Below are 14,315 nucleotides of genomic sequence, written 5' to 3'. Positions count from 1 at the left end.
TTCTAAAAGAATTCTCCATGTATGCGCGTGCAGGGGTGGATGGATGAGGGGAGAAATTAGGTCCTGGGGGAGTTTTCTGGCCCCCTCTCCCAAGAATTCCAGGGTTCCCAGGAACAAGAACCTTTGAAAGACAAATTTCTGCTGTAACATCACTTAACAAAGCTTCTCCTCCCATTTTCAGGCAGATCTATGTTTATCTTCTAGAGCAAAGAATGATTTAAAATTAAAGCTTCATTCCTGGGGCTTGGATATTCTTAAGTAAAGGGCACTGGCATGGGGATTTTCTTCATATATTCTGATGTGAAGATTACTTCTTTGGTGCTTAAAGTTCACATTAACATATGATAGACATGAAGGAGTATATAGTCCCTCCCTTGAAGCCACAGATCAAATAGCCCAGCATTCAGGGTTCTTTCCCTTGGGAGGGCTCAGGGCCCCATGAAATCAGTCCCCTGCAGGGCTGATTTAACAGTTCTGCACGTTACATGCAGACAAAGCCCATTTGGACTGGCTACAGCTAGAGGATCATTATACTGCCACCAGAGACGGGTGTGCTACACTGAGCGTCTGCTGAATAATACTGGAAACAATCAACGAGCCGGCCACTTCCTGGCCAGCCTTTCTCTGGCTCCACTTACCAATAGTTGTAGAGGCACTTTTCTCCATAATTAGCACCGAGAGCCTGCTCGTGGCTACAGGACGACAGCTCAGAGGAGGGGCTGTGCAGCTCCCGTTTGATCTTGGTTGGAGGTGGGGCATGAAGCACCACTGAAATCAGAAGAGGGATGAGGGGAGGGACAGAGACGACAGTGATTAACAGGGAGCACAATGCTTCCTTCTGCAAACCCTATACTAGCTGATTGTTCTTGGAACTCATGTCCAGTCACACGCCAGAGGAAGCCAAACACTTAACACAGAGCCTTCCATCTAAAACCAATGAAAAGTTCTTTAAAGTCAGAAATCATCATCTGACACTTTAAATTAGCCAAGGTTCCCCACCCCCACCCCCAATCCCACCCCCGCAAACTTTTTCTGTGTTGGGTCCACTGCCTGGAGGCTCTGAAGCCCTTAAAGATCCTGTAGGTGATGGTGCTTCAAGAAAAACACAGGTGTGATAAGAATACCAAGGATTGCAGACAAGAACAATTCTGTTTCTGAGAAGGACAAAACACCCAAAAATATACTGGTAGACATTACACGTTAGCTTATCTAAGGCTTAAAATTGCCATGGCAAAAAAAAAAAAAAAAAAAAAAAAAAGAGGTGTATATACAAATTAAATATGACTTAAAAATATATGATTTTAAATTCCTTCCTCAAGCAACTGTAAATATTAGCTCTGAGTAAGAAATACGCAATCTTTAGGGGCACTTCAAAAACTTTTAAATTTTATATTGGAGTACAGCAGATTCACAACATTGTGATCATTTCAAGTGCACAGCAAAGGGACTCAGCCATACATATACATGCATCCATTCTCCCCCAAACTTCCCTCCCATCCAGACTGCCACATAACATTGAGCAGACTTCCCTGTGCTACACAGTAGGTCCTTATTGGTTATCCACTTAAAATACAGCAGTGTGTACATGTCAATCTCAAATTTTCAAAAGCAAAGGAATACAAGGATGGACCCCAAACCACAAATGAGGAGAGGCTAGCTGCATACAGGAGGCCTGGAAAACCTCCATGCTTGTGTCTGCTTCATGCCTTTCCAGTGCCCTACCAGGAAGGGCAGGCGCTCATAACCAATCCTTTCACAGACGGTGCCAATTACTCTTCCTAAATTGATAGTACAAAGCAGAGCTGCTGCTTTGTATGGAAGTCGATCGAACATTCCATATGTGATGCTGAGACAGCAGAGGAGTTAAGAGTTTTTCAAATGTATTTAGGGGCTAACTCATTTTAAAGAGGGTGCTTTACCCAAAGTAGAAGGGCAAACTCTTAGAAGACGCTGTACTGTAAGGATTGTCTTCTGGCTATGGGAGGGAGAGGGAAAGGAACGAGTTAAGCTTCTCTACCGGCTGTTATCCATGGGATTGCAGTTCTCGTTAAATGGCTAACAGTGCTTAGTGCTCTGGTGACCACCGAATTTTTCTGTTGCACTCAATGTTTACTCCTGAGCCATCTTCCAGAAGCTTAGTTTTCTTAGTGATTTATATTAGGTAGAATTAGTGAAATGACAATTCTTTTCTAAGACTGAACAATCTTTCCACCAACTGGTTTCTCAGGTGCTTCCTCCAACCCTGAATTCTGGACTCAGAAGTGAACAAATGAGACTGAAGACTTGATCACAGATGACAAGTTTATAAAGCAAAGTCCTGCCAGTGACTGACTGGCAAGGGCAGGTTTTCATAATTCCTTTCCTACAAAACGCCAACTGCTTTTCCCAAACACACAAAATAAGTTCGGAACTGGCAGATTATATTTAGAAGTCATTAGAGTCTCTCTCGTGATTTTTTTGATGGTGACATCATGGCAGCCAACCCTCAATTGCTATCAAATGTTTTCAGACATTCAGACACAGAAAATGGCTAAGCTTGCTCTTGTTAGAATGCTGTTGGTAAACGAGAAGGGAGAGTCGGGTATGCAGGGGATGTTCTGGTTCTCGGCACTGCTCCTGGGTCATTGCTTCTCCTCTTACCAGTTTTCTGTCATAAAAGTTTTGGACTGGTGATGATGCCCCAACGTAAGCAGCAGTTACATGTCCTAGAAAGTACTTTTCTGACTTTATTTTAAGAAAATCATTTATAATCACTGTTTCTCCTAAGTTTGGAGAGTAAACAGTAATGGCATTGTTCAACTTCCTCATTTCAGGCTTAAGAAATGTTTTGACATTTTCACGGTATTATAAAAGTTATCAGTTCTACTGACAAGATTAATACCAGAGGGTAAACCAAAGTTTTCCAGAAAGCAAACTTTTATAATGTCTTCAGAAATACCATATACCCATTTTGAAAGTCTTAAGTTTTGGCTAACTCTGATATCTGTGGGCGCTCAGTTGTGTCTGACTCTTTGAGGCCCCATGGACTATATAGCCCCCATGGACTATATATATAGCCCACGAGGTGCCTCGGCCCATGGAATTCTCCAGGCAAGAATATTGGAATGGGTTGTCATTCTCTTCTCCAGAGGATCTTCCCAACCCAGGGAAGAAACCCATGTTTCTTGCATCTCCTGCACTGGCAGGTGGATTCTTTACCACTAATGCCACCTGGGGAGCCCAATTCTGATGTCTTAATTTCCTCAAATCTACATGGCACTCCTAGTGTGTACCACACCATTTGGGCTCTACATTATATGGTACCCTCTATCATACCATAACTGTCCTATACCTGGAATCTTATGTTCTCTATCCAAAGGAGGAGTTCAAGGAGTAAATGAGTGCTGTGGTTTGAATTGTTGTAACCTCTCAAATTCATATGCTGAAATTCTAATGTCCTATGTGATATTAGGGGGAGGGGCCTTTGGGAGATGATTAGATCACGAGGGTAGAGGTGTCTGAGGACACAAGTCAATGAAGGGGAGCCCCCACCCAGCCATGCCAGCACCATGGTCTCAAACTTCTAGCTTCCAGAACAGTGAGAAATAAATTTTTGTTGTCTATTAGCTCCCCAGTCTGTAGTATCCTTGTTTAGTCACTAAGTTGCATCCGACTCTCTGTGACCCCATGGACTGTAGCACGCCAGGTTTCCCTGACCTTCATTACCTCCTGGAGTTTGCTCAAACTCATGTCTATTGAGTCAGTGATGTTATCCAACCATCTCATCCTCTGCTGTCGTCTTCTCCTTTTGCCTTCAATTTTTCCCTTCAAGCTCTACTAAGATTCAGGGGTTATATTTCCAATTAATTTTTAAAATTTGATGGCAGGGTCCACATTTACCTTTGAAGGCTAGACATGATGTTAGTCATATTTTTTTTCTCCTTGGGAGTCAACCATTCGAAGGAGGGAGAGGAGAATGTGGCAGGAATGAGATTTGGAAGTTTCACAGATAATGGACAGGAAAGCCAGGAGGGGGCCGTTTGAGGGGTAAGGAAGGACGCTCAGTCTCCACAGAGAGGTTGCTGGGTCAGAGGATGTATGAAAGAGCCTGATAGTCATATGCATGTGTTTTAAGTAGGAAAGTAGAAGCCCAAGGAATGCTCGTAACTTTTAACCTGTCCCTTCTTTGTAAAATGAGATATATGATGCTGCCTTGAGAAATAGAGAAAATGGCACAGCACCTTGCAGATAGTGCTATGATGTTGTATAATCATACACTATGGTTTCAAAAATAGAGTACTTACCTTCACACAGGTGACTTACTAAACCATGACAGAGACTGAGGACTATAAACCATGGCAATGAATCACAATTAAAAGAGGAGCATGAACTCCTGAAGAAGTTAAAGAAAAAAAAAAAAGCTGTTTGAATTGATAAACATTTTCTACAACAGAAAACTTGAGTTTAATTAAGCTCAGTTACAGAAGATGGACCCATAAAGCCAATGATGTCCTATGAACAATTTCTGGCAAATATGGGCCACCTTCCTTATTGTACAGATTTCTTTCATTCATTCATCCATTGATTCATTTGTTGAGCATCTTCCATGGGTCAGGTTCCTGAAGGTGTTAGGGATATGCTGGTAAACAAAAAGACATGGTGGTCCTTTTCTCATGGCATGCATAATTTAGTGAGGGATCTGACTTCTAGCATCTTCCGATAAATGTAATTAGAGTTGGACTAGAGTCTGTCTGATAGTCCACTTAATTTAGGCCTTTACAGTTATGGATAAGGACCCTGAGGACCAAAGGAGTTAAAGGAATGGCTTGAGGTCTTGAAGCTGCTGATACTGGAGAGGAAAGGAAGGAAGAGCGCCCCCAACTGTCATCTCAGTCATCTGCCACATTGGCAGAAATGGGCGATACTGCACTCACCCACTATGTTCATCAAAAAGAGGACATAAACCCTGTTTTCAATGAAAACAACAAAAATACCACATTACACCTTATTAAGAGAAAGTGTTCTAGAACAAAAGAACAATGGATAACTAATACTTCTGGAAAAGAACCAGGTAGACCAAGAAAGAGGCAACCAGACGGATCCCTTATCATTGGCCCTGGCTAGTTTACTTAACATTATTTTATCCAATCTTCCGAACCCAGTGAGAAAGCTGCTTTCATTGTCTCCATTTTAGAGATAAGAAAAATCAAGGCTCTAAAGGTAATCTGCCAAAGTCTCATAGCTCTCAGTGGTCAGTATACCCATCAGTTGTCAGTCATTCCATTATATTGCCTCCCAAATGGAATCTGAGCAAAAAGGACTAAATCAAAAAGGGATTAGAACAAATAGGGAAAGAGATGGAGAAAGAAGACAACTGCAGAGAAGCAGAGGAATGCTCTTTGCTAGTTCTCAGGGTCTGTATCCTCGAGTACTCTACTCTCCAGCTGCTGACATGCCTGACACATCTGAAGCCACTCAAGGACTTACACTTTCTCCTGTCTCTAGGTCCCCAAAACGCTCAGGTTCCCTCCCTCACTCCTACTAGCAACAAACATCTCTTGATTCTAGCGGTTTCTACTTCTTAGTCCTTGCCTCCCATCCCAGTATTCCATCTAATAAGATCTCATTCCCCCTCTATTGTCCAGCTAATCAAAATCTTTCCAGATAGCTGGCACTGTGGAAGACCTGGCATCTACAGCCAGTCACTGACCAGTCAGATGCCACACTATTGCTGTGGATACCCTCATGCACCCCCAAATGCCCCGCCCCTCCTGAAGCTGTTGCTTGACAATTCCCTCCTAAATGCCACCTCTGAGACAAGAACACTGTGAGTGGGCTCTCTGGACCTCTACTTGACTATCAGAACTCTGTTAAGGATCCATACACAAATGAGAGTCTCCACTTGTCAGGGGTAGGAAAGACGGGTTGGCTGGCTGATAAGATATGTCTACATCCGTGGGCATGCACTACAAAGTACAATGTATTGCTCTGTAGACCACCATAACACCATTTAAAATTTAGATAGGATGTTCACAAATCAACCAACTTAATTTCATAGTTCCTTTTCTTACTAGGAAACTCCTTGGAAGATTTTTCTATCTGACACCATGATCAAAAATCAAGCCTGATCCTAGCCAGTGTAGTAAGTTAAGAAAAATGAATTAAAGGAAAAAAGAGAAGGAAAAATACCTCAATCACTTATTGCCAAGTGGGTACATAGAAAATATGAAAGTATCCACCAAGTATGAGAATCAATAAGCTAACTTACCAAGATCATTGGCTACAAAGCAAGTACATAAAAAGAATGACTTACATACATAGTAACCTAAACAATGTGAAATTAAAGAAATACATTTAAAATAGCAACAGACAGCATCAAATACCCAGGAACACATCTAATACCTAGGAACACATCTAATAAAAGACATGCAAGGTAGCTAAACTGAACTATAAAGCCCCGAGGAAAATCAAAGAATTCTAAATAAATAGAAGAATACATCAGTTCACAGGCTGGAAGGCTTGATACTACAAAGATATTAATTCTTCTCAAATTTATCTATAGGCTCAATATCAAACAAAATCTCAGTTCAGTTCAGTCTCTCAGTCGTGTCCGACTTTTTGCAACCCCATGAATCACAGCACGCCAGGCCTCCCTGTCCATCACCAACTCCCGGAGTTCACTCAGACTCAAGTCCATCGAGTCAGTGATGCCATCCAGCCATCTCATCCTCTGTCATCCCTTTCTCCCCTTGCCCTCAATCCCTCCCAGCATCAGAGACTTTTCCAATGAGTCAACTCTTCACATGAGGTGGCCAAAGTACTGCAGTTTCAGCTTTAGCATCATTCCTTCCAAAGAAATCCCAGGGCTGATCTCCTTCAGAATGGACTGGCTGGATCTCCTTGCAGTCCAAGGGACTCTGAAGAGTCTTCTCCAACACCACAGTTCAAAAGCATCAGTTCTTTGGTGCTCAGCTTTCTTCACAGTCCAACTCTCACATCCATACGTGACCACTGGAAAAACCATAGCCTTGACTAGACGGACCTTTGTTGGCAAAGTAATGTCTTTGCTTTTCAATATGCTATCTAGGTTGGTCATAACTTTTCTTCCAAGGAGTAAGCGTCTTTTAATTTCATGGCTGCAGTCACCACAAAATCTCAGTACTCAGAAATGAGAATGAAGAAATTACAATCAAGCTTTAACAGGGAGTCTCACAAAAAACCAAAAAAGCCAGATACCTCATGACCCCATTTACAATAATATTCAAAAGGAAACAGAATTATTCTATGGTGTTTCAAGTCAGGATGGCGGTTACTCCTGTCTCTAGGGGTGGTGCCTCTTTAAGGGGCACGTAGAGTCTCCTCACTCTCATAAATTCTAGGTCTTGATCTAAATACCTGTACCATTTGTGAAAATTTATCAAGCTACTCTTGTCATGCATTATTTCAGTTGTTTCTATTTAAACAAACAGCCCTGGGACTTCCCTGGTGGCCCAGTGGTCAGGACTCCATGCTACGTTTGATCCCTACATGCCTTGGGGCCCGGCCCCCCAAAAAGGCAGCTCCTGTCCTGGTCAAACAGCACCACTGAGTTAACACTAAGATTTCTTCAAGCTTTAGAAAATCCTTCTTTGGTGATGGTGCAGAAGCAGCCTTTCAAGAAATAACCCAATTGTTTCAAAATAGAAATAAGTAGACAAACTAACCCATTCAAGAGAAATAATAATTCCCTCTGACAAAATCTGTTTCCTGCCCACAAGTACAGGCCTGTGGCTTCTGTCCAAGGCAGCTACGATGCCAGTGCTGGCAGTGAACTTCACTATTGCAGCGCAGAGGAGCAAAACAAAGGAAAACACTTTTGTTGAATGTTACGATAAATGACAGTTGGAGTCAAAAGGAATTTTTTCAGAAAGACAAAAACCACCTTGTCTAATAAGCCTTTCCTTTGGTGCCTCATGATCGTCAAAGTTTCAATTTGCCACAGCCTTTGTTGTGAATACATACAGCATTTATGTAATAGATACTGAGTGTTAAAGAAACTGCCAATCAGTCATAGTGCGGTCTGACCGGGGAGAGACTAAGCCAGTCCTGCATCTTTGGCTTCACACAGTGGCCTGCTTCTCTTAGGTGTTGCTGTTAAGGTTTTGTTTTGGGGTTTTCCTCTCCACCTTCTTCAGTTTCATTTTCATTACCTTCATCTAGAGCAGACTCATCTGTCCCAAATCAGCATGCAGGCCTGACCTCAGGGCAGACCTTATTTGGTTACGCCTGACAGCCATGATCTTATTGTACATGGAAGGTTGTGTCTCATGATGCAAGTTGACCAGAACACTAACATCTGCTTCCACATGGCACGTCCTTGCGGCTATGCCCCAGTGCTAGCCCATGTCTCCAGAGCCTCTCATAGCACTTGTAAACAAATGTGGTGCGGATGTACATGGCCATCGTTGAGAGACTTTTCAGGATTCCCAGAGCCATAATCCTACAAAGAAGCTTCATCCCTCAGCTTACTGCTCTCTCTGCCACCAGCGGTGGGTCACTGTTCCTTTCTCAGACCACTACCACCTCACCTCCTTCTCCGTAAGGAATACGTACTGTGTAGTTCCAAGAATGGTGGCAGGGGGAGCCCGAGACACCTGCCTATACTGCTCTTTGGTTGTGGCAGCGAGTAGAATACCAGGAAAGAAGACAGAGGGACATGTCAATTTAAAAATGATGTTGGCAAAATAGAGCATGTGTGGTCTCTACTCTCCTGATTACTCCTAGCTTGTCAGGGTGCCACTGGCAAAGACGAGAGGGGGCTTTAAGTCACTAGATGTGGTGTCCCTTGAGTTCTGCACACAAATAAACCCCAAAAGACCTACTTTCCAACATATTGCTGACTTTCCTTAGTCCTGGCCTTCCTTGGACAAACTCTGAGACAAAGCATAGTCAGCCAGTTAGTAAGAAAAGGATAGACAGGCTGAGGTTTATTTAAGTTCTACCATATTACTGGAAGTTGGAAATCAGTCTTTATTTTAGTTTACTACTACTTTGAGTAGATTAGAAACCATTTCAAACATAAAACATATTCCTAATCTTGGTATTTCTTGTAATTGCTATAGCAAATGACAAGGACAGGCTATAATTCCCTGTTCTGGGAAACAAAATAGGTTCAAGGGAGATTAAGTGGACAGGTTCTGGCACTTTAAAAATATCTGGAAAAATATCTGGATGCCTTTTGGATTTCTAAACCAAATAAGAGACATGCTCAAACCCGTTTGAATGGATGGTTAGCACTGTTTCTGCCTGGCAACAGTTTCCAAAAATAAAAATTTGAAATGTTATCAAATTTAGGGGCACAAGTTCTAAAAGTAAAATTGGTGGAGATATGGGGGACTGCCATTTTCTCTAATATCTGACAGTGCTAACCTTTGTAAGCATAAATTAAAAAATTGAATGTAGCAAAAATCATCCATAAATAGTAAAAAATCAACTATTTAGTAAGCTGTGCTAAAAACTGTAAGTCCCTCAAAAGCCTTCTCTTCAACCGTGCACAAACCTCTCCATTTGACTTACTCAGTTCTTTCACCACTGTTTTAAGGTCAACAAAATAACATGGATATGAGGTGAGAAAACCCACAACATAGGGAATTTCCACGCCTAAGGTCAGCATTTCTGTATGTTTGTGTTTCTACATATCCTTTAAATATGTACCCTAAAAAGTCAACTACAAAACAGCTGGCAAGGACTCTTCAAAAAAAAAACAAAAACACAAAACAGTCAGTGTTACTGGGGGGAGGAGGGCAAGGTGGGCAGATTCTTGTCCGAGATAAGAGATGTAACAATAAGCTTGATGTACGATTCTTAAATCCTATATCAAAAACAATATTGATATCAGTTATAAAAGACAGCTGGGGAATTCTGAGTATTACTGAATAAAAGTTAAGTTTCTTAGACTATGCTTAGACTATGTAGAAGAATGTCCTCAGTCTTTTGAGATGCACACTGAAGTATCTGGGGGTGAAATGTGATAAAGCTTGCAACTTTCCAATAACTTGGGAAGAATATATAGAGAAATGAAGTAAATGTAGCAATATGTCTTGAAAAAAAAATCAATAAAATGGCTATTATATCATCTCCTCTGAGATACTTGGAGAAAAAAAACCTATCTTACGGTTGACTGAACAGGTCAGCAGACGTGCTAACAACTTCAAAACCATGCCCTTACACATGAAGGAAGTCACCCCTGGCCTATTACCAAATCTGAAGAAGACTGTCCTGTTTATCTGTACTTTTTACCATGTTTGGATAATACAGCCCCAGGAATCTAAAATTACACAAGGACAAATGTTGTCATACTCTAACATCTAAGCCAGTGGTTCTCAAATATTTTTTTGGCCCTGGCCCACTTAGAAAGAAGAAGGGAACACCTGAGAGGGAAAAATGAACTGCCCCTGTTATCACCATGACGACCATCCATGCCATCTCTACAGCTGCTGGGTAAAAAGACCGCAATTACACAAGTACAAAACAGTAACAAAAGTAAAATCGACCAGTAGTTCCGTATACACATTAATAACACATTCAACAGGAACTAAAACAGAAGCTCAACTCAAGATCACAAAGCATTTTTGGAAAAAATAAAATGGAGAATGCCCACTCCTTGTGAATGTATGTGCATAACAGGTTTAGAACACAACCAGAAGGCAGGACAACTAAGATTTCATCCCCTGAGTCCTCAGGAGGGCAGCCTGCAGCCATCACCAACCTGTGCTGGTGACAGAAGGAATGAAAGTTCTCTTCCCCAGTGTTCTCCTTCATGTTTCCTTCTAAGCAGCTGGTTTGGTTCCTTCTGCCCAAAGAGGTTTAAGCACGGCCAGGGCCCAGACAGGAGGTTGGGATTGGGTGACCTGGTCTTTTGGGGCCCTGAGTACCTGGGGGTGGGGAGAAAGGCACAAGAGTTTCTGGGGGCTCCAACTGGCCCAACCTAGCTTATTAGGATAAGCGATCAGAAAAGGGTGGAGCTTAAGACCTAAATTGTGTTAAGTTTGTTGGCTTGGAGAATCCTCTGTGCATTTGTCTTGGGAATCAAGAATGGCAGCAGGACTCTGGACTGGAAACAAGGCTCTCCATATAACTCATGCGAAATATGACAAACGTCTGGTGCAGCCAACACCTGGGTGAGCAGACCACATCTAGGGGCTGAGATTTCCGGGTAGGTTCGTTCTGAATCTCACACAGCAAGAACAGCTATATTTGTCCTGGGCAAAGTCCTACATGGAGAAAGCAAGGTTTCTGTTCTGGGATAGAATTTAGTATCAGTAGGTATAGAAACGAAGAGGGCAATGGCACCCCACTCCAGTACTCTTGCCTGGAAAATCCCATGGATAGAGGAGCCTGGTAGGCTGCAGTCCATGGGGTCACTGAGAGTTTGACACAACTGAGCGACTTCACTTTCACTTTTCACTTTCATGCACTGGAGAAGGAAATGGCAACCCACTCCAGTGTTCTTGCCTGGAGAATCCCAGGGACGGGGGAACCTGGTGGGCTGCCAGACGTCTATGGGGTCGCACAGAGTTGGACACGACTGAAGCAACTTAGCAGCAGCAGGAGCAGCAGCAGGTATAGAAAAAGATCTCTTCATGACTGTCACAGCAATAGTATTCAAGATTTTAAGTAATCTGTTTTCCATCATACTAATAAATTTACATAGTTTAAGAAATCAAATAGAACTATAAGGTTTATGGTGAGTAACAATAATATTCAGGGTTTTAGACTAGAGATTAATCATGGTGGTAGGGAATTATGGTGTTGATTATTCCAGTTTATTACTTCCTTGTTTCTCAGTGAGGACCAAAGGACTGGATATTAATTACCCTCGTGGTATATCTCAGGGCCCTAGGGTAAAGAATCAACCCTGAAGTAGCAGAATTCATCAATTAACAACTATGGAAGTCCTTCCTATATGGCCAATACCATCTTCTGTACAATAAATAACACAAGAGCCAAATTAGAAACTGATAAAGCTAGTTCCTAGAACATCTGGTGCCAGGAATCAGATTTATTCCATGCTGCGGGAAAAACCTACAGTCAGCATAAGACAGGCTTCGGGAATTGGGGTGTGGACAAAAAAAAAAAAAAAAAACCACTCTACTTTTCATGATTTAGAGCTAGAAATTTGGGGTAATATGGGTCAGCTTGAGAAAAACGTCTTTGAACTTATTATCGTGGTATGGACTACGGGAAAAGGCTATCAGATCCCAACAAATAGGGTTAGAATTACACAGTATTGGAACAGAAACAACCTAAGAGCAAGATTTGAATCTTGACAACTCTGCATGAAGATGGCTAGGGAATACCAGAGCGAAATAATAACCTGCAGAAGCAGAGCTAGGTCTTGCTACAGTGGAAAAAGAGGTGAGGGCAGAAGACACTTCTCTTACTCATAAGAGTAAATGAGGTTATACCAAGTATCAATACTTGGAAATTCTAGGGCAGGAACCTTTGGGGGAATGTAAGTCCAGGAATACTTTGTTGGTGAGTTTATATAAAAAATGATAGGCACTTACTTGAAAGATGGTATGCATTGGGAATTTGGGATTAATGCATGTGTGTGTGCATGCATGAGTAGTCGCTCAGTCATGTCCGACTCTTTGCGACCCCATGGGACTGTAGCTGCCAGGCTCCTCTGTCCATGGGATTCTCCAGGCAAGGATACTGAAGTAGTTTGCCATTTCCGCCTCCAGGGGAATCTTCTCAACCGAGGGAACAAACCTGAGTCTCCTGTGTCTACTGCATTGCAGGTAGATTCTTTACCTGCTAAGCCACTGGGGAAACTGAGAATTGGATGTGTATATACTGCTATATTTAAGATAGATAACCAACAAGAACCTACCATATAGCACAGGGAACTCTGCTCAGTATTCTGTAATAAACTAAATGGGAAAAGAATTTTAAAAAGAATAGATACATGTATATGTATAACTGAATCCCTCCGCTGTACACCTGAAACTAACATTACATTGTTAGTCAATTATGCTCCAATATAAAATAAAAAGTTTTTAACACAGGGGTCTCTCTGGAGACAGTCTCCATACCTATCAGTTCACAAATGGGACGGGCAGAAAAACAGGGTTAGCAGGGACATGAGATTACCTCAGAATTCTGAAAATGGAAACCTAGAGGTCTTGAATACAAGTTTAGAAATGAAAGGGAGAAAAAGGAGCTCAAAAAGAAAAAAATGGCCCAACTTTGAAAAGGTATAAATAGCATCAGTAGAGAGCGGTATCTGAAACTCCTGAGAGGTCACCTGCAAAGGCAGTGGAATTTCTCCTGGAAGACAGGAATTAAGGGTTATTGATAGAATGTCTCCCACCTGGGTTTTAAATTAGACAACAGAATTGATACCACGAAGAAGTTAAAACCATGCTCTGTAAGCCCCTCTTCCATTTTGTTTACCAGCGATGACCCTAAATCTCTGCTATGGACTCAAGCTGACAAGAGTGATACGGGTCTAGGTTGTGTCCTAGACAAGTACTGGGCTTGCCAAACGCTGCTGTCTCTGGGGGAAAGACTTCAGATGGGGTCGGCGTTTCAATGGCAAGAAGCTGCGATGCTCATACTGGCTCTGGAGAGTAACGTGCTGCTAACTTGTGTTTGGGCGGGACTGGTGTTACGGTATTTTATGCTCTTATCGTTCCCTGGAATGTCAAATATATGACACAACATATTAATATCTTGGAGATATTAGATATTAATATACTGGAGCTCTCAATGGAGAACTCCAGCTCTGAAGATACCAAAGCTCTAGCTTCAGGGGCCCCCAGGTTGTAGCTTCTGTTAGACATCCAAACAAAGCCCTGCGGCTAGGGTAAAAGCAGGAAAAGATAAGTGGCAGTTTTACTTATAAAGGGATTTTAATTTCTCTGTGGAAAAGAGGAACTGACTGGACAAGGGGGTTATACTTTATAGGAAAGGGCTTTATTGGGGGCATTTTTATTAGGTTGGGATCTTATTTGAACTAGAATGTTTATATTTTCTAGAGGCTTCCCAGGTGGCGCTAGTGGTAAAGAACTTGCCTGCCAATGCAGGAGACATAAGAGACATGGGTTGGGTCTGGAAGATTCCCTGGAGGAGGGCATGGCAACCCACTCCAGTATTCTTACCTGGAGAATCCCATGGACAGAGGAGTCTGGTGGGCTACAGTTCATGGAGTTGCAAAGAAGCAACTTAGCATGCACGCATGTTTATGTTTTCTAGTAAATTCATATAATGGGGAGGAGAGGTGAGAGGAGGTTTGCTTCTGTTAGGCCCAGCTCAATGACTAATTACATCATCCCACCAAGTTTCCTTCCTCT

At 42.2% G+C, this 14,315-nt stretch overlaps 1 protein-coding gene across 2 annotated transcripts in view; it reads right to left on the bottom strand.

Moving 5' to 3' along the window:
- The window catches only part of ETV5 (ETS variant transcription factor 5), a 60,505-nt gene that overhangs the window by 30,239 nt on the left and 15,951 nt on the right, over nucleotides 1–14,315 (bottom strand). For both annotated transcript variants that reach the window (XM_044943874.2, XM_006058626.4), the window contains exon 6: nucleotides 639–768. In XM_044943874.2, coding sequence (XP_044799809.1) covers nucleotides 639–768 — 130 coding nt within the window. The remainder of the gene's footprint in view (nucleotides 1–638; nucleotides 769–14,315) is intronic.

The sequence above is a fragment of the Bubalus bubalis genome, chromosome 1, assembly GCF_019923935.1.
Source record: "Bubalus bubalis isolate 160015118507 breed Murrah chromosome 1, NDDB_SH_1, whole genome shotgun sequence".
Taxonomy (NCBI): Eukaryota; Metazoa; Chordata; class Mammalia; order Artiodactyla; family Bovidae; genus Bubalus; species Bubalus bubalis.
The sequence above is the reverse complement of the archived record's forward strand: the minus strand, read 5'-3'. Positions and strand labels throughout refer to the sequence as shown.